The sequence below is a fragment of the Leptonychotes weddellii genome, chromosome 7 (genome assembly GCF_054177405.1).
Source record: "Leptonychotes weddellii isolate Sample4059 chromosome 7, ASM5417740v2, whole genome shotgun sequence".
Lineage (NCBI taxonomy): Eukaryota > Metazoa > Chordata > Mammalia > Carnivora > Phocidae > Leptonychotes > Leptonychotes weddellii.
In genome coordinates this window covers 121,450,929-121,476,156 of record NC_138375.1, presented here as the reverse complement: position 1 = coordinate 121,476,156, position 25,228 = coordinate 121,450,929, and the positions used below count along the sequence as shown (strand labels likewise).

The 25,228-nt window shown below is 41.5% G+C and overlaps 1 protein-coding gene and 1 long non-coding RNA gene across 8 annotated transcripts in view; one reads left to right on the top strand and one right to left on the bottom strand.

Annotated features, from left to right (window-relative positions):
- LOC115941915 (uncharacterized) overlaps nucleotides 1–25,228 on the bottom strand; it is an 88,646-nt gene that overhangs the window by 21,289 nt on the left and 42,129 nt on the right. The window lies entirely within an intron of this gene.
- The window catches only part of GRAMD2B (GRAM domain containing 2B), a 112,131-nt gene continuing 111,553 nt past the window's right edge, over nucleotides 24,651–25,228 (top strand). For 2 of the 4 annotated variants that reach the window (XM_081827146.1, XM_081827148.1), the window contains exon 1: nucleotides 24,653–24,894. In XM_081827146.1, the coding sequence (XP_081683272.1) occupies nucleotides 24,770–24,894 (125 nt within the window). In that variant the 5' untranslated portion in view covers nucleotides 24,653–24,769. Of the gene's footprint in view, nucleotides 24,895–25,228 lie in introns of all 4 variants that reach the window. The other 2 variants (XM_081827145.1, XM_081827149.1) reach the window with 2 other exon arrangements.

The following is a 25,228-nucleotide window of genomic DNA, read 5'->3' as shown; positions in this document are numbered from 1 at the left end:
TAAGCGCTGTGAATTGTGCAAGACTGTTGAATCTCAGATCTGTACCTCTGAAACAAATAATGCAATATATGTTAAGAAAAAAAAAAAGAAGAAGAAGAAGAAGGTAGCAGGAGGGGAAGAACGAAGGGGGGGAAATCGGAGGGGTAGACGAACCATGAGAGACGATGGACTCTGAAAAACAAACTGAGGGTTCTAGAGGGGAGGGGGCTGGGAGGATGGGTTAGCCTGGTGATGGGTATTGAGGAGGGCACATTCTGCATGGAGCACTGGGTATTATGCACAAACAATGAATCATGGAACACTACATCTAAAACTAATGATGTAATGTATGGGGATTAACATAAGAATTAAAAAACAAAAAAGAGTAGAGAGGAATGTTAGGGACCTCAGAGAGGGTCCAGTAAAAAACCCTGCTGAGGGGTGCCTGGGTGGCTCAGTCAGTTAAGCATCTGCCTTCTGCTCAGGTCATGATCCCACGGTCCTGGGATCAAGCCCCGCCATCAGGCTCCCTGCTCCGCGGGAAGCCTGCTTCTCTTCCCTCTCTTGTCCTGTCTCTGTCAAATAAATAAAATCTTAAAAAAAAAAAAAAAGAATGAGTAGCAGAGATCAATATGTAAACCAAGGCCTGAGGTCTAAAAAAACCAAAGGAGGTGAATTTAGTTCATCCAAGGACCCAGGAGGATGAGCACTTTCAAGAAATGTTTCCTCATAAACACATATTACAAACCCAAGGTGGGCTTGGTTGACTTAATTTAATATTGGTCCCTCTTCCTTTGAACCTCATTTTCTTGTAACAGGAAATACAAAATGGCAGCATGACTACTAACCTTTTTCATCACAAATACATTTATCCCCCTGCAAATTACCTCAGTGATTGATTCTATTCCTTTTTTCTCTTTCTGTCCTAAATCCCTCCTCCTTCCCATAGCTACCTCTTCAAACCCCTACCCTTCTATGAGGTTTTCTTCTGAATCAATAAAACCAGCTTGGCCCCACACAACGCCATGTAAGGTGTCTTATCCAAAAGCATCAATTCTATCAATCTTGCATCTGTGGGCAATTTTATTTTGTGAAACACACAGAAAAAGAATACTTACAAGGGGTAACATAAGACTATTAGTCCCCTTCATATAGTGGTAACAGTGGAACCAGACGACACAAGGAATCCTACAGCTGGAGGATTTAAGGACTGAAGAGTCCTTAAACAGGCCATTCAAACCACCACCACCACCTTCACAGAGCAACCTCCTTAGGCTCTGACAACAAGAAACAATTCGAAAAGCATCCAGAGATAAACTTTAACATGAACTTTAAATAAAACTGTTTGCATGTCTTCTCTTGTCAGTTCAGTAACCCCATTTCCACAGTCTGTGCTTGTATTTTTATTTTTCTATTTCTGTTTCTATTTTATTTGTGTCTTTTGACCCTTCTATATACTCCTCTTGGTTCTGCAAATCCCCCTCTCCTGAAATGCCAGACTATCCACTAGGTTTCAATAGGGTCTGAATAAGAAAAAGAAAACATTTTTCTAAGCTCCTCCATACTATATTCTTAATTGGGCATCTGAGTTGCTTTTTATCAAATTACCCAAAAGCCTACTAGCAAGTAAATATTATTGTTAATATTTTCATACAGTATATTCTCTGTCTTCTTTCTCTGTAGAGGTATGGATGGATCAATAGGGGGAGGGGGGTGTTCTGAATCGCATTGCTTGTATTTTTGTAAACTTTTTTACTCAACAATATCTTCTGAACATCTTTCTATATCATTAAAATTGATCAACATTATTGTTCTCATGCTCTTACGGTATTCCATCATCTACATGCCATAACTTATTTAAATCCAGGATGAATCCTGCCTTCTGAGAAGTTGCTTCTTTAGTCTGGTTCAAAGTGTTGATTATTCCAACAGTTCCTAAGTGGCCTTCCTGTCTGTTTTCCCCCCTATGGTGCATTATCCACATCACAGCTGACCTTACCCCCTCCTAAAACACAGGGAGGATCATGCTACTCCCCTTTTTACAACCCTTCTACTACTCTTTAGTAAAATCCAAACTCCTTCCCAGGGCATCCAAGACCCTCCCAGAACCTAACCTGGGATTCTTGCTCCATTCCCAGCATCCCCATCTCTCCCAGCCCGTAACGTAACAGACTTCTCACCATTTCCTGCTCACTCTATGGAAACTCAAGCCTCTGTGCCTTCCTGTAATGTCCTTCCCCACCTGGTCCACATGGCTAATTCTCACTCCTCTTTTAAGATCCTCCTCCACAGCCTTTCGTGCCAAGAGCAGAGTTAGCTGCTTTCTTTTCTCTGTCTATGAAGCCATTTCTATATTTCTATACAATGGCATTCATCATATTGTATTATAATTTTTTATGTAAATATTTACCTCTCTCACAATCCTGGCTTTATCCCTAATGTTTTGTACATTAACCTTCCTCAATAAATGTTTGTTGAGGTGAATTCAATCCCTCAACCTGTGGACCAGGCATACAATTGGATGGGATCAAACATTCAGTGCAGCTGAAGTTCTGAGTCCCAAGGATGAAGTGCATTTCCACCCCTACAGCTGTAGCCCTGACATCAGCAGCAATTGACATTGCTAATCTACGTTTTCTCCACTAACTTCCAGCTTGTATGCAAGGGACAGAGTCTAAAGGATGGTATCACTAATAACATTTGAACTCTTTCTATTGTAAGGAGGGAATGATGAATTCAGGCATTGTGTCCAACATCCCATGATAATCGAAAACTCTTGGAAGAGGTACACAATTGAGAGAGCCATCAATACTGTTACAGAAAACAATAAAAGTCGGGCAACAATATAGAGGTAACATTTAAATGTGAATATTGGCAAATGTGAAACATTTCATTAACTTTACCAGTCTTTATGACTTCCTTTTCTTTTCGTCTTCCAAGAAATAACACAGAACTTTCTGCTGAACAATCCACCAAGAAATATCAAATGACTTAGTCTTAGACGGTGTTTTCAGGAAACAAAAGAGAGAGAGAGATGTCTAGACAACATTGGTTTCGGTGATATCAATATTTAGTTTCTAGTTTCCTCTTAGGCTTAGTGAAGCATGACAATTGTTTTTTCAATAAAATACAGTCCTACAGCACTGCAATACTAATCATGTGGTGTTCTGTGTTGCTTTGTACCGTTCTCGTGCTGTTCCTAATTGCCACTGATTTATTGGATGCTTGGCCTCCTAAGCATGTTCATATGGACACTGAAACCCAATCAAATCAAAATCAACACTGTGATAACGTGAGTCTGAAAAACATATAAATGTTGCCAACTTAATGATCCTTTCCTTAACAAACCACTAGACATACCCAAACTCAGACTTCCCCTAAGTCAGTGAGAAGAACCGTGTTTCGTTTACTGTTCCACTTTTTAAAGAACTGTAACAAAGAAATCGAGACGTGCACAAATCCTAAGTGCACAGCACAGTAAATGTGCACAAAGGAAGCCCACCAATGTAACCAGGACGTAAATCATACACAACACCCCCAAAGCTGCTCTTGCCTGCTCTCTCCAGCCCACCTACTTAAGTAACTCATATTCTGGTACATTAGCTTTGCGGTTTTCTGAACTTTACATAAAGGGACTCAATACAGCATACACTCTTGTGTCTGGTTTCTTTTGCTCCAAATGATCTTGCTGAGATGCATCTTTGTTTTTGCGTGTGCCAAGAGTTTGCTTCTTATCATTCCTCCATAGAAGCCCTCTTTTTTTTCTTTTTCTTTCTTTCTTTTTTTGTTTTTTGGGGTTTGTTTTGTTTTGGTTTGGTTTTGGGGGTTTTGGGTTTTTTGTTTGTCTGTTTCAGGAGCATCTACACAAACAAGCCAGCCTACTGAGGAAAACACTTTGAGACACGTGGCACTCGGTGTTAGAATATAAAAGTTTTTGCCAAAAGAGGAAACAGTGAATAAGATGACCTTTTGAAATAACCCAAAGTCAACTGTTAAGAAGCAGCTGTTTGAGACGAGAAATGGAACAGCAAAAAGAGCCCTGTGAGATAAGCCAGAAAAATGGTCTTGGAAAGAAATGCCCAGAACTGGAACATCTATCTTGGTTCAAAAGCAAATAAAATTGGCCCTTTGGAAAAGATTTTGATTCAGGCTGTCTTTGCTCTCATCTCTTTCACAAATTCTCGCTTTTTTTCCTGCTTCTGCCGTTCTGCAACTGTTCTGAAGGCCACACCTCTGCGGGCGACCGGGTTTTGCCACACCTTTTCTCACACTGTATGGTACATGACCAACAATTCCTCACATAAAAAGGCATTTTCATTCTGTTTCTCCCTCTTTTATTTTATCTTATTTTTTTCAAGATACTTTCATTTTTAAGTAATCTCTACACCCAACGTGGGGCTTGAACCTGCAACCCTGAGATCAAGAGTCACACACGCTACCGACCAAGCCATCCAGGGGCCCTCTGTTTCTGCTTCTTTTTAAACACAGGTTATTAAAAGCTTTTTTCTTTAAACATAGGTTATCAAAGGCTTTCTTTCTATAAAAAAGTAAGTTTTTGTATTTCCATTATGGTGAGCTACCATGTCATAGAAGTTTATAAAATTAATAAACTGTTGCTACCAGCTAATTCTAATATTTAAGATACAGAAATTTTTACTAGTGCTTCATAAAATTACATGCATTTAAAACATAAATTATTTTTATCCCATTATGATAATGTTTATTAGGGCAATTATCAAAATAATCTCATAAATATCAGTGCCATATACTGAATATAAAAATACCCTTTTCTTCTCCCTTACAAAAAATCCAAATTCACGAAAAAAAACTTTCACTAGTTTTAATACAACTCATTTGAGGTACATTTACTATAGTTTTTAAAATAGATTAATTGGGGCACCTGGGTGGCTCAGTCGTTAAGCGCCTGCCTTCGGCTCAGGTCATGATCCCAGGGTCCTGGGATCGAGCCCCGCATCGGGCTCCCTGCTTGGCGGGAAGCCTGCTTCTCCCTCTCCCACTCCCCCTGCTTGTGTTCCTGCTCTCACTATCTCCCTGTCTGTCAAATAAATAAAATCTTTTAAAAATAAATAAATAAATAAATAAGATTAGTTGATTCCAGTGAATCTGGGGAAATTTTTTTTTTAATCTAAGCTTTTCCCTAAATCATTCCACTTAGAGAAGGTTAACTCAGGTTGTCACAGATTTAAACTATTTATCAGGAACGGGAATAGGCATGTTGGGATATTTACCACAGAAGAGAGACGGTAGGTGTGATTGGTCACCACAGGAGTAGTCTGATTTCTGGTTTGTTTGTTTTTATTTCTGGTTTTAAAACCAAATCCAGATATAAGAGGGCATCCAAAGTTCATTTCATTGGCTACCCAAATATACGGTAGTAAATTAAAAGTGGTCTTAAATTATTTTAGCTCTTTCCATCAGGAGAGTCTACTTCCCCACAAGTGAGTCACCTTGTGATTGCTTTGACCAACAGACTGAGGCAGATGGGATAAATGTGGCTCTGAGTTCAGGCTTCAAGAGCCTTGCCACTTTGAGGCCACCCCCCTGGATCTGCTGCTTCCACAGGAGAAAGCTTCTGCTAGCCTCCTGGGGGAAGACAGCGTGTGGAGCAAAGACAAGCTCTCTGGGCTGCAGTCCCTGATGGGTAATTGTTTGTAGCTACCTGACCGACCTCACAGATGCCCAGATAGCTAGTAAAACATGTCTTGGTGTGTCTGTGAGGATGTTTCTGGAAGAGATTAGCATCTGAGTCGGTAGATTGAGTGAAAAGATCTGAGCTCACCACTGGGTGCAGGCAGCGTCCAATCTGTTGGAACAAAAAGGGGAAGAAAGGACAGCTTCTCCTTCTTTTTCAGCTGGGACAACCATTCTCCTGCTCTCAGACACTGGAGCTCCTGGTTCTCAGCCTTCAGGCTTGGACTGATTTATACCACCAGCCTCCCTGGCTCTCCAGCTTGCAGATGGCAGACTGTGGGACTTCTCAGCCTCCATAACTGCCTGAGCCAATCCCTATAATAAATCTCCTCATGTATATCTACATGTATTCTATTGGTTCTGTTTCTCTGGAGAACCCTGACTGATACACCAACCAACAAGCATGCAGAAGACAACAACTATGTGCATATGCCCCAGGTAAGCAGCAGAAGAAAATGCCCAGCTGAGTCCAGCCTAACTTTATGAAGAACAACAACAACAAATTTCTCATGTAAGCCCCTAAATTTGAGGGAGGTTTGTGATACATCAACAGGTCAATGAGAGAGGCACCCAGAACCCATTTCATGATGTAACATACCCATTCAGTGAGGAAAACAGGCTAGTATAGTTGGGGTTTCACTATCTGGTCTCCTATCTCACATTTCTACTTCAGTTTTCTGCCTAATTTAGTCCTAATTTATTTCAAATTGGAGCAACTATACTTAACTCCTAGTATCTGCCTCTCCCCCCATTTACTTCCCAAATCAATCCCACTTCCATGTTACCACCTAAGACAAATACACCTAAGATCCTAATTAAACTTCTCCCTGCCACCACTCTTCCTTTCAACCACACTTCTGCAAATGGGATAGAGTCCTGAGCCTACCCTTCATAACCCTTCATGAGACCCTACCCCAAAGCAGAAAAGGCAGGAGTATTGACCCATTGGTCCCCTTTCCCACCGATCTAGAGTTGTTCCCAGATGTGTTAACCTCCCCTGTGCTTCCAAGCTGGGCATATGCCATAACCTAGAAAGTTCCTTACAGCACCTATAGCCCCAAGGAAATCCTGGGGCATTAGGTGAAGCACTTGAAGGGGAACCTTATCACCTTAAAAGGAGTGGAAGCCTGCATGGAACTGTCCAGGACGGCTACAGCTGAAATCTGAGGGCAGCCAAGCACACGTGAATCACTGTGCCAGCCACACCTGCTATTCTGAGTCTGCAGTTTTATATAAAAGATCTCCTGGGACATCAATGGAGCCCCTGAGGTGGTCATGCAAACTTTGGATCTCCATGAATTACTGAAGCTTCTGCTTTCAGACACTGTTACCTCAATTAAACTGATCTGTGGCCAGGTTGCTCTTTCTAGGACAAACTTACTGCAAGACAACCAGAAACATCTCCATGGAGAGCCACTTGATGTATGGTTATATTTTTTAAAAGAGCAAACCAAAAATTGGACAGAATCACCTGTCGTTTTCAGAACTTGTTTTCAGAACTCTGATGCCCAAGCCCCGCATCAAACCTGTAGAATTCTGAAATCTATAGGAGTGAGGGTATTTGTACAAGCTCACAGTGTGGTTCAGAGAGCAGAAAGCTTGAGGACAACCCGTTAAGAAAATGACTCTAAAACAGGATTCATTCACCACTGGGTGGCACCAGAATTTCAAAGATGAAAATTTCCACTCCGGCATAGTTTGCTTTGAGATGTACAGTAAGCATATTTCCCTTTTCTCTCTATCCTCCACATCTCCCCAATTTTTTGAAAAGGGGTATATCACACCAACATAAATATTCCACTCAGTATCAGTGTGGCACTTTCTCCTTGAATTTATTTAGGTTATAACAGTCTTGTTCTGCAGGGACCTTGGAGGGGGCTATTTCAGCACTGTCCCCCCTCTTTCCCTTCTCATCTTCCCTTCCAAGTGCAATGTCTGGAAGAAGAAAATCCACTGTGAGTACCGGCCTCAACAGCAAGGAGTGATTGGACAAAAAACAATTATATGACAAGTCCCGAAAGCCATATTTAGCCATTTGTAGTTTTCAATCCCTGCCCTTTCCCAAAACCCTAACTTCAAAACTACACCAGAATCACATTTATCCTTTCCAAACTCCCACTGCCTCAGTGCAAAAGTATTTGACAACTTTTGAACAGCTTGGTCCTCTCTTCTTTCTCAGAGCTTTGGCACATTAAAAAATCCCATACAGATAATAATGTCATTTAAAAATTTCTCTGAATAGCCCATTTGTTTGAAATCTGCTTGAGGTCACTGTATGTAGCCTTGCATGCATTTATTTTTAAATGTGCACTGAACAGAAATGGCTGGAAAAGATAACAAGACAAATAACATTTATTTTATCAATCCTATAAATATCTACTGAGCAACTGTATGTACCAGGCACTTTGATACATACTAGTGGGGAGATACGGGGTTGAACATAATAAGAAGATGGAAAGTCTCCTGGACTTATATTTCTAGTTGAGAGAAATATGGAGGGCGGTAGCAAATAAATGAATAAAATAATGAGAGTGACAACTCTTCCAAAAAGTAAAGCAGAATGAGGTGATAGTTTCGGCACAAGGTGGGATTAGTGTTGACAAGGTGGTCAGGGAAGGCATCCCTGAGGAGGTAGCATGTGGACCAAGAATAAATGATGATAAGAAGAGCCATCTAGGCAGGGAGTACAGCAAGGGCAGCAATCTGGGGTTGGACAAGCCTGGTACACGACAGGTCAGGAAGGAAGCCAAGGTAGAGAAGCATCAGCCACATGAGGTTGGAGACATGAGCGAAGAGAGACCTTGTCAAGGCCAGAGACTGCAATCTCCATATATATGAAATGGGAAATCACCAGAAGGTTTTAAGGAGGAAAGCAACATGGTCTTATTCATTTATTTATTTATGGTAACAGAACATTTAATTACATCAGTTTCCCATCAACACACTAGTCATTTAATGATGATTACACTGGCCATTTCTACTGGTTGACAGGAGGCTCTTCCACCAAAGGCTCCCGTGGTTTCCAGTGTATCATTTTTCTTGCCAGACTTACTTCATTTGCAGCCTCAAGTATCCCCTCTGCTAGTTGGCCACCCTGAAGTTGGTCTTCTAATTTCTTTTTTTTTTTTTTAAGATTTTATTTATTTGACAGAGAGAGACACAGCAAGAGAAAGAACACAAGCAGGGGGAGTGGGAGAGGGAGAAGCAGGCTTCCCACCGAGCAGGGAGCCCGATACGGGGCTCGATCCCAGGACCCTAGGATCATGACCTGAGCCGACGGCAGACGCTTAACAGCTGAGCAACCCAGGCGCCCCTGGTCTTCTAATTTCTTAACATCTGGCTCCACTTTAACCAGACTCCGCTTCTCATTTGCAATCTGTTTTGCATGAGAGCCATAGGCTGCATTTTTAGGAATTTGCTCAAGAACATCAAGAGTCTTTGTGTACAACATTGTTAGCCATTTGTGTGGACTCTCACATATAACCAATCGCACCAGGCAGGCGGTCTTCCTCAGCAAACCCACCGTGACAGCACCTACATATTTATTTTTTAGATCATCTCAGCTCCTGATTGCAAAGGGGACACAAATGGAAGCTGAGAGAACAACTGGAACATGGCAGTAATTGTCTGCATGGGAGGTGATGGTAGCTTGACTAGAAACAGGCATAGCCATGGAGAGAAGTGGTCACATTCTGGAGTGTTCTGGCAGGACAGACTTGCTGATGGACTGCATATGGGGAATGAGGGCATGAGAGAAATCAGCAACACCTCAATTCCTGTTTGATCAATGAGGTAGATGGGGAGACCAATTATGAAGGGTAAAACAGGCAAGAAAAGTCTAGAGGAAAACTCTCAATTTAAAACAGGTTTGGTCACACAAAGTTTGAGATGTTTATTTAGTATGGGAACAGTCAGAGGGGAATTGTGAGAGTTAACAGTCATCAGCATATGATACTATTTAAAGCCTGGATAATATCCTATCATATCCTATAAATATCATATCATATAAATATTATTTAACAGCTGGATAATATCACCTAGAGAATGTGTACAGATAGAAAAGAGTATCAGGGACTGAGCCCACTGACTCTACATTGATGCTGTCCTGTTCCTCTCTCAATAAGACTGTACTGGTTATGGAAAAAAATGATGTCATTAAGATCAATATTGGTGAGAATAATAATATTCCATATGGTATTGCAAAAAATAAATAAGGGGGTGGCGGGGTGGCTCAGTTGGTTAAGCGACAGACTCTTGATTTTGGCTCAGGTCATGATCTGGGGGTCATGAGATCGAGCCCCACATCAGGCTCTGCACTGGGGTGGAGTCTGCTTAAGATTCTCTCTCGCTCTCCCTGTGCCCCTCCCCCCTCCCATTCACACGCAAGATTTCTCTCTCTCTCTCAAAAAGAAAAGAAAGAAAGAAGGACTACATAAAATATCTAAGTGTCTGACACAGTAGACAATCAAGAAAATATGATTTTTTTTTTCCTATTTCCTTCCTGGGTAAAAAACGGACTTGGCAGTAAATTGCAATAGAACCAAAATCTTTCTATTAGTTCAGATGTCTTTGCAGCCATAGGAAGTCATGGTAATCATCTGCCTCCACATTTCCAAAATGAGATTCTTCCTATAGGGTCTTAAGAGGTTTCCAGGATCTCTATTAAGCCTGAGTTAATAAAGTTGAACAGATTTCTCGAATGCAGACCTTCACAAAGGTCTTTAAAGGACAGACCTTGTATGCAGCATTTCCTGACTTTCACAAAGGCCAGAGAAATCGTCCACAGAGCACAGTTTAGGAAAACACTGACTGGCTCCATGCACGTATTTTATAGATGAGAAAACTGAGCACAAAGGGGATAAAGTCACCTGGCCTGGAGCTTGTTATAAAACCTACCGTTACTATGAAACTGCTTGCCCCAACTTTCCCATCTGAATGCCTATTCCTGCTATTTTCCTTAAAGATGAATCAATGAGTTAATGAGGGGTCAACAATAGGCTTCCCAGGTTGATAAGATGCCCCTGGTAGGCCTCAAGTTCCTTCCTGGGTCTGAAGGGCTCACGTGTGATTTATGAGGACCGGCCTAAGAATCACTATGTTACATATCCCTACCAAGAAAAGGGAGACAGATTTTCCATTTTTTTCTAAAGTACAAACTATTACTATATTTATGGCTTTGCTTCCAGTCATGTGTGTGACTTTGGATCCATCCACATCATGTCAGATCTCTGAACTTCCATTTATCTGGCTGTTAACAATAAGGGCAGTAAAATGAGAGTTAATATTTGCTAAAGCTTTGGCCCATAACACAAAGTTTCTAAATCAGCAGAAACTATCTCTACCAGTGATCAAAAGAACCGTGGACTAACTTTCTTAAAAGCCTTATCTTCTAAAACTAATGATGTAATGTATGGGGATTAACATAAGAATAAAAATAAATAAATAAATAAAAAATTTAAAAAAATGCATATTAAAAAAAAAAAAAAAAAAGCCTATCTTCCCCATCACCGTTTTGCAGAAAAGAAAACTAGAGTACACAAATACTAAACCCTTAGTGGGTCAGAGGGCCTAGTGCCTGAGGCATGAGACAGGGTTGGAGGCCAGATTTGTTGGTGCAGCCCCTTCAATGCAAAGCCCTCCAGTGTAGCTCATGGAGCGGTCAGAAGAAGGACTTCCGTAAAAAGACCTGAGAAGTGGCACCTGGGTGGCTCAGTCGTTAAGCGTCTGCCTTCGGCTCAGGTCATGATCCCGGGGTCCTGGGATCGAGCCCCGCATCGGGCTCCCTGCTCCGCGGGAAGCCTGCTTCTCCCTCTCCCACTCCCCCTGCTTGTGTTCCCTCTCTGGCTGTGTCTCTCTGTCAAATAAATAAAATCTTCAAAAAAAAAAGACCTGAGAAGAGCTAGCGGTGGGTACAGCCAAACGGGAGTGGGAGCACTACCCGAGAGGGTGGGTATGATGGTTTGGGGATGTCATGGCAACAGTTTGTAGGTCTACCAACTACAGCTTTGAGATCTTTAATACATGTCATCTACCTGATTTTAAAACTGTTTTTTCTTATTTCTAATGATAATCGGCTTCCGAAGTATATGGGACTATTATCCCACGAAGATTCCACTGCACTCCCTAAGTTCCCCATCGTCACTTAATGAAACTGAAGACACTCTCAAAGTACATTCATTTAGCTCAAACGGCTGACAACAGTTAAAAAATAATAGCCTATGGGAGGAGCTTCTATCATCTTATCCTATTAGTATTATGAATATAGGATGTGAATCAGTTAGCTATGACTGCATAACCATCTCAGAACATATGGGTTTAAAAAGCTATTGTTTTGGGACGCCTGGGTGATACAGTCGGTTAAGTGCCTGACTCCTGGTTTCAGCTCAAGTCGTGATCTCAGGGTCCTGGGATCGAGCCCAGCTTCTGGTTCCGCACTCAGCGTGGAGTCTGTTTGAGATTCTCTCTCCCTCTCCCTCTGCCCCTTCTGCTCATGCACTCTCTCTTTCTAAAGTAAATAAATAAATCTTTTTTAAAAAATAACTTGTTTCTCAGGAGGCTATGGGTTGGCAGGTAGTTCTACTGATCTAGTTTAGCCAGATTTTGTGCAGGCTCAGGCTGTGGCAGATGGCAGGTCCACTGGGAGCCGAGTGCTCCATGATGGCTAAAATGACTCAGCTCTCCTCCATGTGGCCTCACATGGAGCATGCCCCAAACTCAGACATGTTGTCATGGTGACCAGAGGGAAGCCAGAGAGGAAGTAGAAACATGCAAGGCTTCTTGCGGTCTACACTCAGAATCAACACATCATCACTTCTACCGCACTGTACTGGCCAAATCAAGTCACAAGACCAGCCCAAGTTAGGGTGGGCAGGAACTACAAGGTTACTGGACAGGGGTATGGATAGAGGACATTAAATTAATTGAGATCATCGATGCCTTCAATCTAACACAGGGTGGAAGGGCAAAATTTGATTCAAAGAGTAGAAAAGGGAGGATAGAGAATAAAAGTTATCTGCATTTTTTTTTTTAAAGATTATTTATTTGAGAGAGCGAGAATGAGAGAGAGAGAGAGAGAGTACATGAGAGGGGGGAGGGTCAGAGGGAGAAGCAGACTCCCCGCTGAGCAGGGAGCCTGATGTGGGACTCGATCCCGGGACTCCAGGATCATGACCTGAGCCGAAGGCAGTCGCTTAACCAACTGAGCCACCCAGGCGCCCCAAAGTTATCTGCATTCTTAATAATCTCATGCCTGGAAATCTCATTCTGTTATCGAGGCCTCAAACTCAAGCAAACTGGACTCTTCATATGTAAATCTTCGTCTCAGTTTTTTCTATGCAAGTAAATCATCTACACAGATGATTGTGTTTTACAATGGTCACAGATTAAAATTCACGAAATACTTAAAATATTTTATCACTTGAGTTCAGCCCAATAATTGTTTGGATTTTTGTTTGATACAGAATAAAAAAAAAAAACTTTAACGTCCTTTTTTTATTCTTCTAATTAATGAGCAACTGTAGTATTTGCATTAGTGATATGGTGGAACACCTAAAAAGAAAGAAAAATAAAAAAGATTAACTTCACTGTGAAAGAGCCTTCTCTAGTATGACAGATTTATCATCAGTCAATATTTATATTTGAACCCCCACTGTGAGCAAAGAACCATGACGAATACAGTACAAAACACATTTCTTTAAAAATGTACTCTGAAAAAAACAAAATAAAAATAAAAGTATCTTCTGATTATAGAAAGTGCAGATGAGGCAGGGGTGATAAAAACACTGCTAATATCATTTAACAATGAATATCAAAGCTGTTGTGTTGGGCATATTTTTTTTAAGATTTAATTTTTTATTTGGCAGAGAGAGAGAGAGAAGCACAGCAGGGGGAGGGGCAGAGGGAGAAGCAGGCTCCCCACTGAGCAGAGAGCCCAAGGTGGGGCTCCATCCCAGGACCCCAGGATCATGACCTGAACCGAAGGCAGATGCTTAACTGACTGAGTCATCCAGGAGCCCCGGGCATGTTTAATTTAAAGAATGTCTAGTCATGCAAACAGGAGGAAGCTGAAGCCCATTTAGGGAGAATGAGGGAGGAATCTCTGAGGTAGCACATACTCAATATCTTCTAAAAGGAGGAAAGACAACAAGATTGGAATAAGACCTAGGTCCCCATGAGTAAGGGGTCAGTGTAAGTGACCCCACACCAGCATCAACATAAGATGAAGTTCTTGAGGCGAGAAGGTAATGTGATCTTAGGAATCACACAGAATGTCGCTGTGGTCATTTACTGAACCACACATGTGTGTTTCAGGTGTGGCTGATCACGTCTGTCTGAGCAGAGTCTGAAAGAGAAACCTTCTGTTGTAGCTCTTAGTATAGTGAGGGAAGAACAGGCCACTTGGCTGAAAGGGCTGTCACTGGCCAGATCAGGAGTAAACTCCAAGTTCCTTCCTGGTACTCCCCAGAGTTTCTTGGAGATCAGGTGGCCTCTAAAAGATGTGGAAAAGGGAGCAGGCCCTGCCAACAAGGAGGAGCATCCAGCAGAACTTTCGAGCACAGATCATGTTCTACAAGAGCCTGCTCCAGAAGAGGGAAGTGAAGCCAACGGACCCAGACCAGGAATTGTAAGTGTCAGGTCTCAGAACTAGGGCGGGGGGAAAAACAGACGAGAAGGGACTGTTGCCTCTTTGTATAGAAAAGGTCTCTTTAGCATCTCAAGGACAGGAAGCCTCCATGTGACGGGAGGTCTGTGGTTGCCCACCTTTATCATCAAGGGCTGGAGAAAAAACAAGAGTGATCCCACACACTTTAGGAACCTAGGACGTATTAACTTATGACACAAGTGTATTTTGCTTATAGGGTTATTGCATAGAAGAACTGGCAGGGTTTGAGGGTTTTCATGTTATTCAAGCTGAAAAAAGAAAACTCAAGCAGAGGGGGACAAGAAGCAATGCTAGGAAAGCCTTGAAAAGCATGGTTGCAATCCAGGACTCAGTTTGTTCAAGAGAACTCAGGATTTTCCAGTGAAGGGAAAATGGGATAGAAAGAAAGAAAGAAAGAGAAGAAAGGAAAGAAAAGAAAGGGGAGGGAGAGCACCAAATCCTAACCACTAGACCACCAGGGAGCATCAGAAGGAAGGAAGGAAGGGAGGGAGGGAGGGAGGAAGGAAGGAAAAAAAATACAATTAAGAAAAAAGAAAGAAAATGGGATTATAACACACTTGCACTGTCCTGTCACACTTACCGTGTCGACCTTTAAGTTTTGGTTTTAAGTTCCTTTTAATCTAGAAAGATAGGTTTGGTTTTAGGTTAGATTTCTTTGACTTCCTTATAAGCAGGCACGATGGCTGGGGCTTTTGGTCTTTTGACTTCTGCTTTGTTTTCTACTTTAAATTTAGCAAAACTGCTAGCAGAGTACCAATTATATGTAGAGGAATTTAATTTTTTAAAAATTCCTCAGGAGTTCCAACTATAATTGCTCCAAGAGTCCTGTCTTAAAAAGAAAGAGAATTTTATAGGCAGGTTGTTAGGCTCAGCCCAGACCTAGAGCAATCAAGAGAAAGCCTCCAGAGACCCATTTAAAGGCATCACCATGGGTACACACAAACACTGTGAAGACACTGTCCATGAGACGCGACGGGGGAACAGGAAATATAATATAAAATGTAAATGGATTGAGGGGACAAGGAACCATGTGCTTTACTTTACTTCCAGGAGACTGTGTGTGAATAATTGAAAGACACAGGGCTTTGGATTCCATAATCCTGCCCTGAATCCCAGCTCTGCAGCCGTTTCACTGAATGTGTGGACTAGGAAAAAGAGACAATGTATTTTGAGTTTGGTTATCTTATCTTCAAAATGGTGAGAAACATACCTATTCCCTAGCGTTATTAAGAGGATTAAGTAAGTTTCTCTGTGTAAAGTGCCAGGCATATAGAAATTTAACAATGATTAAATTCCCTTCCAGTCTTTATCCTCTGCCCCTGGAAACCCAACAAAAACACTAGAACACAGTTTCACAGATAAACAGCCTATGTCTCCGCAGCCATCAAGAGATGATTCAGTCCAATCACCAAACTCCACCTTAATTTACAGCGTTTTCATGGGTGTGTCAGGCAGAGGTAGAATTCAAACTCTGGTTTACCAGAAATCTCAAAATGACATCTGAGCTGTCTGGGCTAAATGCTCACTGTGCCTGTGGGGGAGATGGTAAGCATCTGGATCTGTATTTGAGTCTCAGCCTTGTCACTCACAAGCTAGGAGACACGGGATGAGTTCATTAAACTCTCTGAGCCTCAGCCTTCTCCTCTGCAAAATGAGGATGATACCTCTCTTCCAGACTCACCTCCGGTACTGCACACAAGCGTGTTAGGAAGCCAACCACCATCACCACAAACATGGTGGCCTTTCAAAAATTCTGCCCCAAAAAACAAAAAACAAAAAAACGAAACAAAACCTGCCCATTGGCCACCCGACTGGGTCGTCTTCTGCATTGTTTGATAACTAGTAGAGAATATTTTTTGTTTATTAGCCATGTGCATTTTTTCTTCCACAAATTAATTGCACGCTTATGACCCAACTCATATCTTAAAAGATCCTATGAGCTCAATTCTCAAGACCAAACCATTACAGGTAACACTGTCTCCGTCCCCTTCCGAAGTCAGCCCAGCTGCTCTTCACTGTTTTAAAACCTTGGGGGATGAATGGCAAATTGAAGACATGTAATCAACAGTAACACAGAAATGCATTAGTATATGAATCTCTATCTCTTTGCCTGTCCTTAAGTGATGGTAATTCATGCTCTTCTAAATGCCTTTGAGATTCTGTAGAGAGGCATCATTATTAGTGTTCTTTGTTATTACCATTGTTACAAACAGGTGAAATAAACAACCATCTAAAAAACAGGATGTCAAGGGGCACCTGGGTGGCTCAATTGTTAAGCCTCTGCCTTTGGCTCAGGTCATGATCCCAGGGTCCTGGGATCGAGCCCCACGTTGGGCTCCCTGCTCAGGGGGGAGTCTGCTTCTCCCTCTTCCACTCCACCTGCTCTCCCTCTCTCTCTTTTTCTCTCTCCCTGTCAAATAAATAAATCTTTAAAAAATAAAAATAAAAAACATGATGTTGGGATTATCAAGAATGATAGAGGGAAAATACTAAAAACTCTGGCCCTGGATTTACATAGAGATGCATAAAAAAGATAAAAGTCCACGTCTTCAAAAGGAACAGTGATGTAGAATAAGTCGCTAATTATATTGTTAAAAGTAATCAGTTAACCAGAGACAAATCCTAACATTTGTGGTCAATTCATTTTCAACAAAGGGGACAAGACAATTCAGTAAGAAAAGAACAGTCTTTTCAACAAGAGTGCCAGCAAAAACTGGCAAAGGAGTCAAGTACCAGGACAATGTACAAAAGAATGAAGCTGGACCCCTACCTCACAACACACATAAGAATCAACACAAAATAGATCCAAGACCTTCTGCTTACATAAATGTTAAAACTATAGTACTCTCAGAAGAAAACATAGGAGGAAAGCTTCGTGAGCTCAGGTTAGGCAATTATTTCTTAGGTCTGACACCAAAAGCACAAGTGATAAAAGAGAAGACTGATAAATTGGACTTCATCAAATTTAAAAACTTTGTGCCTCACTATCACCAAAGTGAACAGACAAAACCTATAGAATGGGAGAAAATATTTGCAAATCACATTTCTGAACAGAGACTTACATCCAGAACACATAAAGCATACAGCTCAATAATAAAAAGACAACCCAGTTTGAAAATGGGCAAAGTATTTGAATCAGTTTTTCTCTAAAACAGATATGCAAATGGCCAATAAGCACAGAAAAGATGCTCAACATCATTAGTCATTAAGAAAATGCAAATCAAAAACATAATGAGATACCAGTTCACATCCACCAGAAGGGCTATAACCAAAAAGAAAAAAAAATAGTAAATGTTGGCAAGGCATATGGAGCAATTGGGACCCTCATCTATTGCTGATTGGAATGCAAAATAGTGCAGCCACTTTGGAAAACAGTTTGGCAGTTCCTCAAATAGTTAAACATAGCGATTTCACTCCTAGTTATATAACCAAGACAACTGTGCACACAAAACGTGTATACACATTTCCATAGCAGCATTATTCATAATAGCTAAAAACTGGAAACAATCCAAATATGCACCGACTGAAACATGGATCCATAAAATGTGGCATATCCATACAATGGAATACTATTTGATCATCAAAGGGAAGTACTGATACATATTACAACAGGATAAAACTTGAAAACATGGTAGGCGAGGGATGCCTGCCTGGCTCAGGAGGTAAAGCATGCAACTCTTGATCTTGGGGTCATGAGTTCAAGCCCCACATTGGGTGTGGAGCCTACTTAAAAAACAAAACAAACAAAAACAAAAAACCAAAAGTATGCTAGGTAAAGGAAGCCAGTTACAAAAGATCACATATAGTATGATCCCATTTAGATGAAATATCCAGAATAGATACTTTCTGTCTCTATATGAAATGTTTCATCCATAGACACAGGAAACAGTGATTGCCCAGAGCAGAGAAGCAGGGAGGTAGGAGGATGGAGAGTTACTGCCAATGGGTACAAGCTTTCTTTTTGAAGCAATGAAAATACTCTAAAATGAGAGGATCGTAGTGGTTGCATACCTCTGTAAATATGCTAAACATCACTAAGTTACATACATTAAACAGGTGGACTTTATGTTATATAAATTCTATCTTAAGCTATTTTTTAAATCCTCAAAAACAGTTACTTTAACTGAGACCCTCTGATTTTATTCTAAATGCTGGTAACAATAATTATAACAGCTTACTGAGTGCTTATTACGTGCCAGGCAATATTCAAAATCTTTACAAGGACTAATTCACTTTTCTGAAAACCTGTTAGGCAAATACCATTATTATTCCCATTTTACAGATTAGAAAACTAAAGCTATTAAGTAGCATCCTAAGAATTCAAACATAGAGAGTCTGTGTTTTTAAATAAAATATGGACCTGGCCCTGTAATCCAACAGCAAAATATGGGGAAGAAATCCCTGAAATTCAGAGAGTTGGGGAAATTTTAAAATATTATACCAAACAGGGGCGCCTGGCTGGCTCAGTGGGTGGAGCGTGCAATTCTTGATCTCAGGGCTGTGAGTTCAAACCTCACGCTGGGTGTAGAGATTACTTAAAAATTTTTAAAAATCTTTAAGGGACACCTGGGTGGCTCAGTCTGTTAAGTGGCTGCCTTCAGCTCAGGTCATGATCCCAGAGTCCTGGGATCAAGCCCCGCATCGGGCTCCCTGCTCAGCGGGAAGCCTGCTTCTCCCTCTCCCACTCCCCCTGCTTGTGTCCCCTCTCTCGCTGTGTCTCTGTCAAATAAATAAATAAAATCTTCAAAAAAAAAAAACACATATTGAGTAAATGTTGGGAATATTTCCAGGATTACCAAGCTATTCTGACAATCCTTTAGAGTAAGACATAATTTTGATAATGCTAACAGTGTCAATGGTGCTTATCTCTGGAGACTGAAGATTATAGGGGCTTGCTTAATTTTCTTTTTTATATTTTGTGTATTTTGTTTTATAAAAAGTGTATTTTAAAAAACTATGGCCCAACATTATGAATGTAGTTAATGGAATTAAGCTGTGCACTCTAAAACAATTAAAATATCATGTATATTTTGCCACAATAAAAAATACCAAAAAAAATCCATTATGGAGACACTAAAAATAATACAATGTTCATATAGATATTTCTCTGGAAATAATTGTCAATTTGTATAAAATCAAACAAAGGCAGAATAGACGAGAACTATGCAGGAGGTCTAAAGATACTGATACTTAAATCAAAGAACACAGTTTCTTCAATCTGGTAACTCTGGAGCTAAATTCATACGTTTTGCCAAATACTGCAGCTGGGATGTCTGAATGTCTGAAGTGCTGTGAGGAAGTCAGCTCCTACAACCTCACAAGAATTAACTGTCAGCATCTCTTCCCAAAGCCACATTCAGTGGCACCAAGTTGGTAGCTTAAAACCAGCCATGGTGGGAGCATTTACACGCTGGCAAATGCTACAAATCAAAGCTTTGCTTTTCCTCGAAAATCAGCTGACCAGCACATTGCTGTTTAAATTATAAAAATGTAAATTGACAGAAATGTATACTAACAGAATGCCTAAAATCAATGATCTCAACTCATTTTGTAAATTTAAATACAGTGAGGAGCAGTGAAAAACATACCCAAGTGAGTGGCGGAGCAGGAATAGGAACCTGGGTTTCCAAATTTCCTTCCCTTACATCATAAAGACCAAATGCCCAAAGACAAAGGTTCCCCACCCTTTACCTAACCGAACACCAGCAGGCATATCAGGTCCATATTTCTGGACTTCAGAACGGCTGGATATAATAACCAAAGATTATCATCATTGCACAAGACTAATTTCTGGAACTACGGACCTTGTTTCACTGAAGAAAGAAAAACATTCTGGGGCACCTGGGTGGCTCAGTCAGTTAAGTGTCTGCCTTGGGCTCAGGTCATGATCCCAGGGTCCTGGGATCTAGCCCTGCATTGGGCTCCCTGCTCAGCAGGGAGCCTGCTTCTCCCTCTCCCTCTGCCTGCCGCTCTGCCTACTTGTGCTCTCTCTCTCTCTCAAATAAATAAATAAAATCTTAAAAAAAATTTTTTTAAAAAGAAAAAAATTCTTACAGTGAAAATTCAGTGAGTCGAGTTTAAGGAGCTAGAGCTAGAGAAGACTTTCAACATTATGTAGGCTGGGGGTTTAAAACCCAAAAGCATATTTTGAGAACCCAGTGAATCAAAGCAGGCAGAATGAGCAATTGGGGAGGGCTGAGGACAGAGGCAGACTGCAGAGATCAGCCCCACCACAAGGGGACACTATTACTTAGTATCTGTCAACTATTACCACACGGATCCTATTTTTTAGGCAAGGTCAGATAACAATGTTCTATATGAAATGTTTAAAAAACTTCTAATTATGAAACATGGCAAAGGCCAAACAGAAGCTGTGAGCAGGCCAAATCTAGCCTAATATCTTTCATTCGGTAGAAGAGAAAGAAGTCCAGAGATGTTAACTCAACTTACCAAGTGAGAGAGCCCAAATTCATTGTTCTGTTTTCTAGTTCACAAGCTCTTCACAATCTCTACTGATAAAGATACAACATGTGACTTATTGGAGAGCATCAGCAAAATAAGACATTTGAATCACTGGTGGTCTTGCTTCAAACTGCTTGCTAATTGTCAGTTTCTGTGTCTTGTTAGGTTTCCATAATCTCAGTTTCCATGGGAGGAGATAATAAAGTCTCTGCTATCTTTATTTTAGTTGTATTCTACTTACTATCATTTTTTTGCCAGTGTGTATGCTCTTTTTATAGCTATATTTATATAAATGTCCTACACCAGTTGTTTATCTTTGATCGCCTGGCCTTTGTTTTAATCTTCACACACAAAAATGAAAGCTGCTGCAAAGGCTAGGAATGCCTTGAGCAGAGGTCATGTCTAAACAATTGAAGGGGTCAAACGGTGGTAGTTCGGTGCCTGCTGATGTGGATTGCTATCCAGCAGTCAACTACCATTAATCTTAAAAATAAGGCATCAGAAGTCACATTTTTCTCTCTGTGGTCGTATGCCTTCAGAACCTCATTCCTGTTTGAACATAAGGTCCAAACATAATCTGGATGTCTTCTTTGGAGAAATGTTTGTTCCTGTCTCCTGCCCATGTTTTATTTGGATTATTTGGTTTTTTTTATTGAGTTATGTAAGTTCTTTATAACCAGTGGTTACCAGAGGGGAGTTAAGTGGGGGAATGGAAGAAATGGGTGAAGGAGATTAAGAATATACTTATGATTGGGGCGCCTGGGTGGCTCAGTCGTTAAGCCTCTGCCTTCGGCTCAGGTCATGATCCCAGGGTCCTGGGATCGAGGCCCGCATTGGGCTCCCTGCTCGGCGGGAAGCCTGCTTCTCCCTCTCCCCCTCCCCCTGCTAGTGTTCCTGCTCTCGCTCTCTCTCTGTCAAATAAATAAATAAAATCTTTAAAAAAAAAAAAAAAAAGAATATACTTATGATGTCGAGCACTGAGTAAGGTAAAAAATCGCTGAATCTCTATATTGTACACCTGAAACCAATGCAACACTGTATGTTAACTATACTGGAATTTAAAAGAACAAAAACAACAACTTGAATGTCTCTGGGGAGAACATGCACACCGCCCCTTTCTACCACTTTCTGCTTGCTTCCATCCCCACCTCACAGTCTTACCTTTCTGGCTCTTAAAGGTATTTGAGTTTGTGACCCCTGGGTTCTAGACTTTCAGCACACCCCATCTTTGACACAATTTCTTATGATTAGGAATCAACTCAACATCTTACATAAGAGTTCAGCCAGTACTGTTTCAATGACTTCAGAGTTGCTTCCCATAGACTGGTAGCTGCCGCCTAAGTGAAATAACCTATCATCAGATGATTGCAGTCATTTTCGGCTTTCAAAGCTTCATCTACGTGGCCATGAAATTCAGCATTCATCTGTTTATTCCTGTTACCTGTAAGATAAAGCTTGACCGGGCGCCTGGGTGGCTCAGTTGGTTAAGCGACTGCCTTCGGCTCAGGTCATGATCCTGGAGCCCCAGGATCGAGTCCCGCATCGGGCTCCCTGCTCGGCAGGGAGCCTGCTTCTCCCTCTGACCCTCCCCCCTCTCGTGTGCTCTCTCTCTCTCATTCTCTCTGTCTCAAATAAATAAATAAAATCTTCAAAAAAAAAAAAAAAGATAAAGCTTGACCTAGCCACTGGCATGCGAGGTCCTTCATCATTCAGCCTCTACCTAAGTCTTCAAAGCTACTACCTTCTTCACCAACACAAAGTCTCCCCTTACACACACACACACACACACACACACACACACACACACACACACAGCTGGCCCGTGTACTTATTCGCTGGTTTCTCTCTCTGCTTTTCCAACCTCTCCTCACTCTTCAGAGTTTAACACAAACTCCACCTATTCCTGTAGGCTTTTCTAAATCATCCCAGATTCGAAAGATCTTGCCTCCTTTTAAATGTAAATAAATATAGTCTCACTTCCATTTAAATGCTCAATAAACATTTGGTAAATGAATGAATGAATTCCAGCACAACCACATTCTTAGGGCCACTTAATCATGGCCAAGTTGCTTAACGTTTTTAAGATACAGTTTCATCATCTGTAAAAATGTGGTTTGGACAAGAAGAGACTGAGATATTGTTTTGAAATTATCTAGCAGAGATGCTACAGAGACTCAAAAGATATTAGGCAGATCAGCCTGATTTACTGCCTCCCTCCCTCCTGAGTTGTTAATTAACTTTTCCACTATGTATGGTGTCTCTCCCTAGCTACATTATTGGATCAAGAACCCATTTCTTAAAATTTTTTTCTGTCATTCACAGTGGCTAGCATGGAGTTTTGCTAATAAAATATTGTTGATGAGTCAATAGCTTCTCTCTTGAAAAATATGTCCAAAGATTGGTGACACTGGAATTCCCTCCTTTAGAGACATTCTCTCACAAGTTAAGCATTGCCCCACCTAAAATCCAAACCTGCCTGGGAGACAGTAACAAATTATGTTGCATTAGTTATTAATATATGCACTGGTGAGACTTTTTTGTTTACAAGGAGCAGAAACCAGCTTGCAGATTGTTGCTAGTATGCGAAGTATGATACGGGCTTGTTTAACCCAACACCTTAGTAGAACTTACTTTATTTGATGTCTTTCCAACACAACTGCAACACAGAAATAAGGGGGACAAGAACAATACAGATACGGCACTATAGAGGAGGACAAGGAGCGAAGCGGGATGCAGGTAGCATCAGAATTGCAGCAAGATGGCACCAGGAACCACGGTGACCGGCTGTCATGGTTTGCCTCGCTGGTTATCAGCTGGTTAGAGCAAAGAGCTCACAAGGCCAAGGCTAAAGGTGTGATTTCCTAGGAAACTTTGCTCTCTTCCACAGTCAGAGTCGGTGTGCTTCACTTGAGCCAGCCGTCCTGCAATGTCACTGACCAATCACAAGGGGAATAAGGAGAGAGAAAGCGCAGCTACTATGAACCAGATCCTTCCCCGCTGCTAGGAATGTTGGTGGAGGGACGCTGATGTTCTCCCTGGGCACGAACACTGAGTGAGTGAATAATGTCACACAAAAAAACTCTCCTTGTGAGCTTCCTGTTTTATATGGGTCTGAAATAACAATAATATGTAGCAGAATCTCCTCGATTTCATTCTAATATTGTGAGGCATGCCTGGCAGACAGCAAGCTCAGCAGGTCTGGTCTGGGATCCCCTACGGTTCCAGAGCCAGAAAGCAGCAGAAATGCTGCTGGAACCCTCACGTCCTAGCGATTCTCTTTGTGGTGGTGGCGGCGATGGCCGTGATCGAGGTCACAGCTGCCTGTGACCCAGCAAAATACACAGCCTGAATGTTGAGCTTGACTTTGTACGTTTCCCTTCCATAAGAACTCCAGAACTCTTCAGGTCCCAAGAACCACGCGGGGCAGCCCGAAAGCTCTCGTGCATCTTCCCAAACATCAGCTGTGGCATGCTTGTGGGCTGATTATTTCCTGCATGTATAAAGGTTTTACAAAGCTCATCCACATTCTCCACCCTGTTGCTCAGGCCCAGGGGATCCAAGAAAAGCATCCCCACTTTAAATGTTTAGATGCTGCAAGATGCTGCACCTCACTCTTTCACGTCTTTACCTTCCCGTGGACTTTTCTGCCTAAATCCACAGTCGTGCGGTGTTCATATTGGTAAACTGAAAGGTGCATTTCCCAAACACATTTATTTTTCCTTTAGAACAAGTGTGGGTAGGATGAAAACCACTCTGTGTCATACTTACATGTTACTCATTAACTGACTTAAAAAAAAAAAACAGCCTCAGCTAGATTAGGAGTCATGTGAAGAAAGAGTTTCCTGCAATGTGGGAACGGAACAAAGCTAAAACGCAGAGTTTTTCACATGATTGGGGGGATTCAGAAATGAGCCCTTGAGCTTGTTTCCTGACTTGGTGATCAACACGCGCACAATGGTGAAGAAAATTCTGTTTCCCAGCGACACAGTATTCCAGTTTGACATTCCAGGCAGCCCAAGAAAGGCAAGCACCGAGGCCCCACACAGCTCCACAGACAGCCCCGGCTCTGTGTTTCTCAGGTGGGTACATCCTATGGGTCGCCCTGGTGGCCTCAGCCACCCGACAGGTGTTCCTTGGAGAGCTCCGTCCCCATCCCCAGAGGCCGCAATCTGCCGAGGGGAAGGAGAAGGCATAGCCTAGGCATTTGGGCCAGGGGAGAGAGGGGGTACAGAGCAAAGAATGTGACTTGCTAAGCAAACAGAACTATTACCACTATTAAGGGAAAATAATGGTTAGTGCCTTATTTAGGACGTCTTTAGTACTGGGTGACTGGCCAACTCTGCCCTTTTTTAATTCTTTTTTTTTTTTTTTAAAGGTTTTATTTATTTATTTGAGAGAGAGCACATGAGAGGG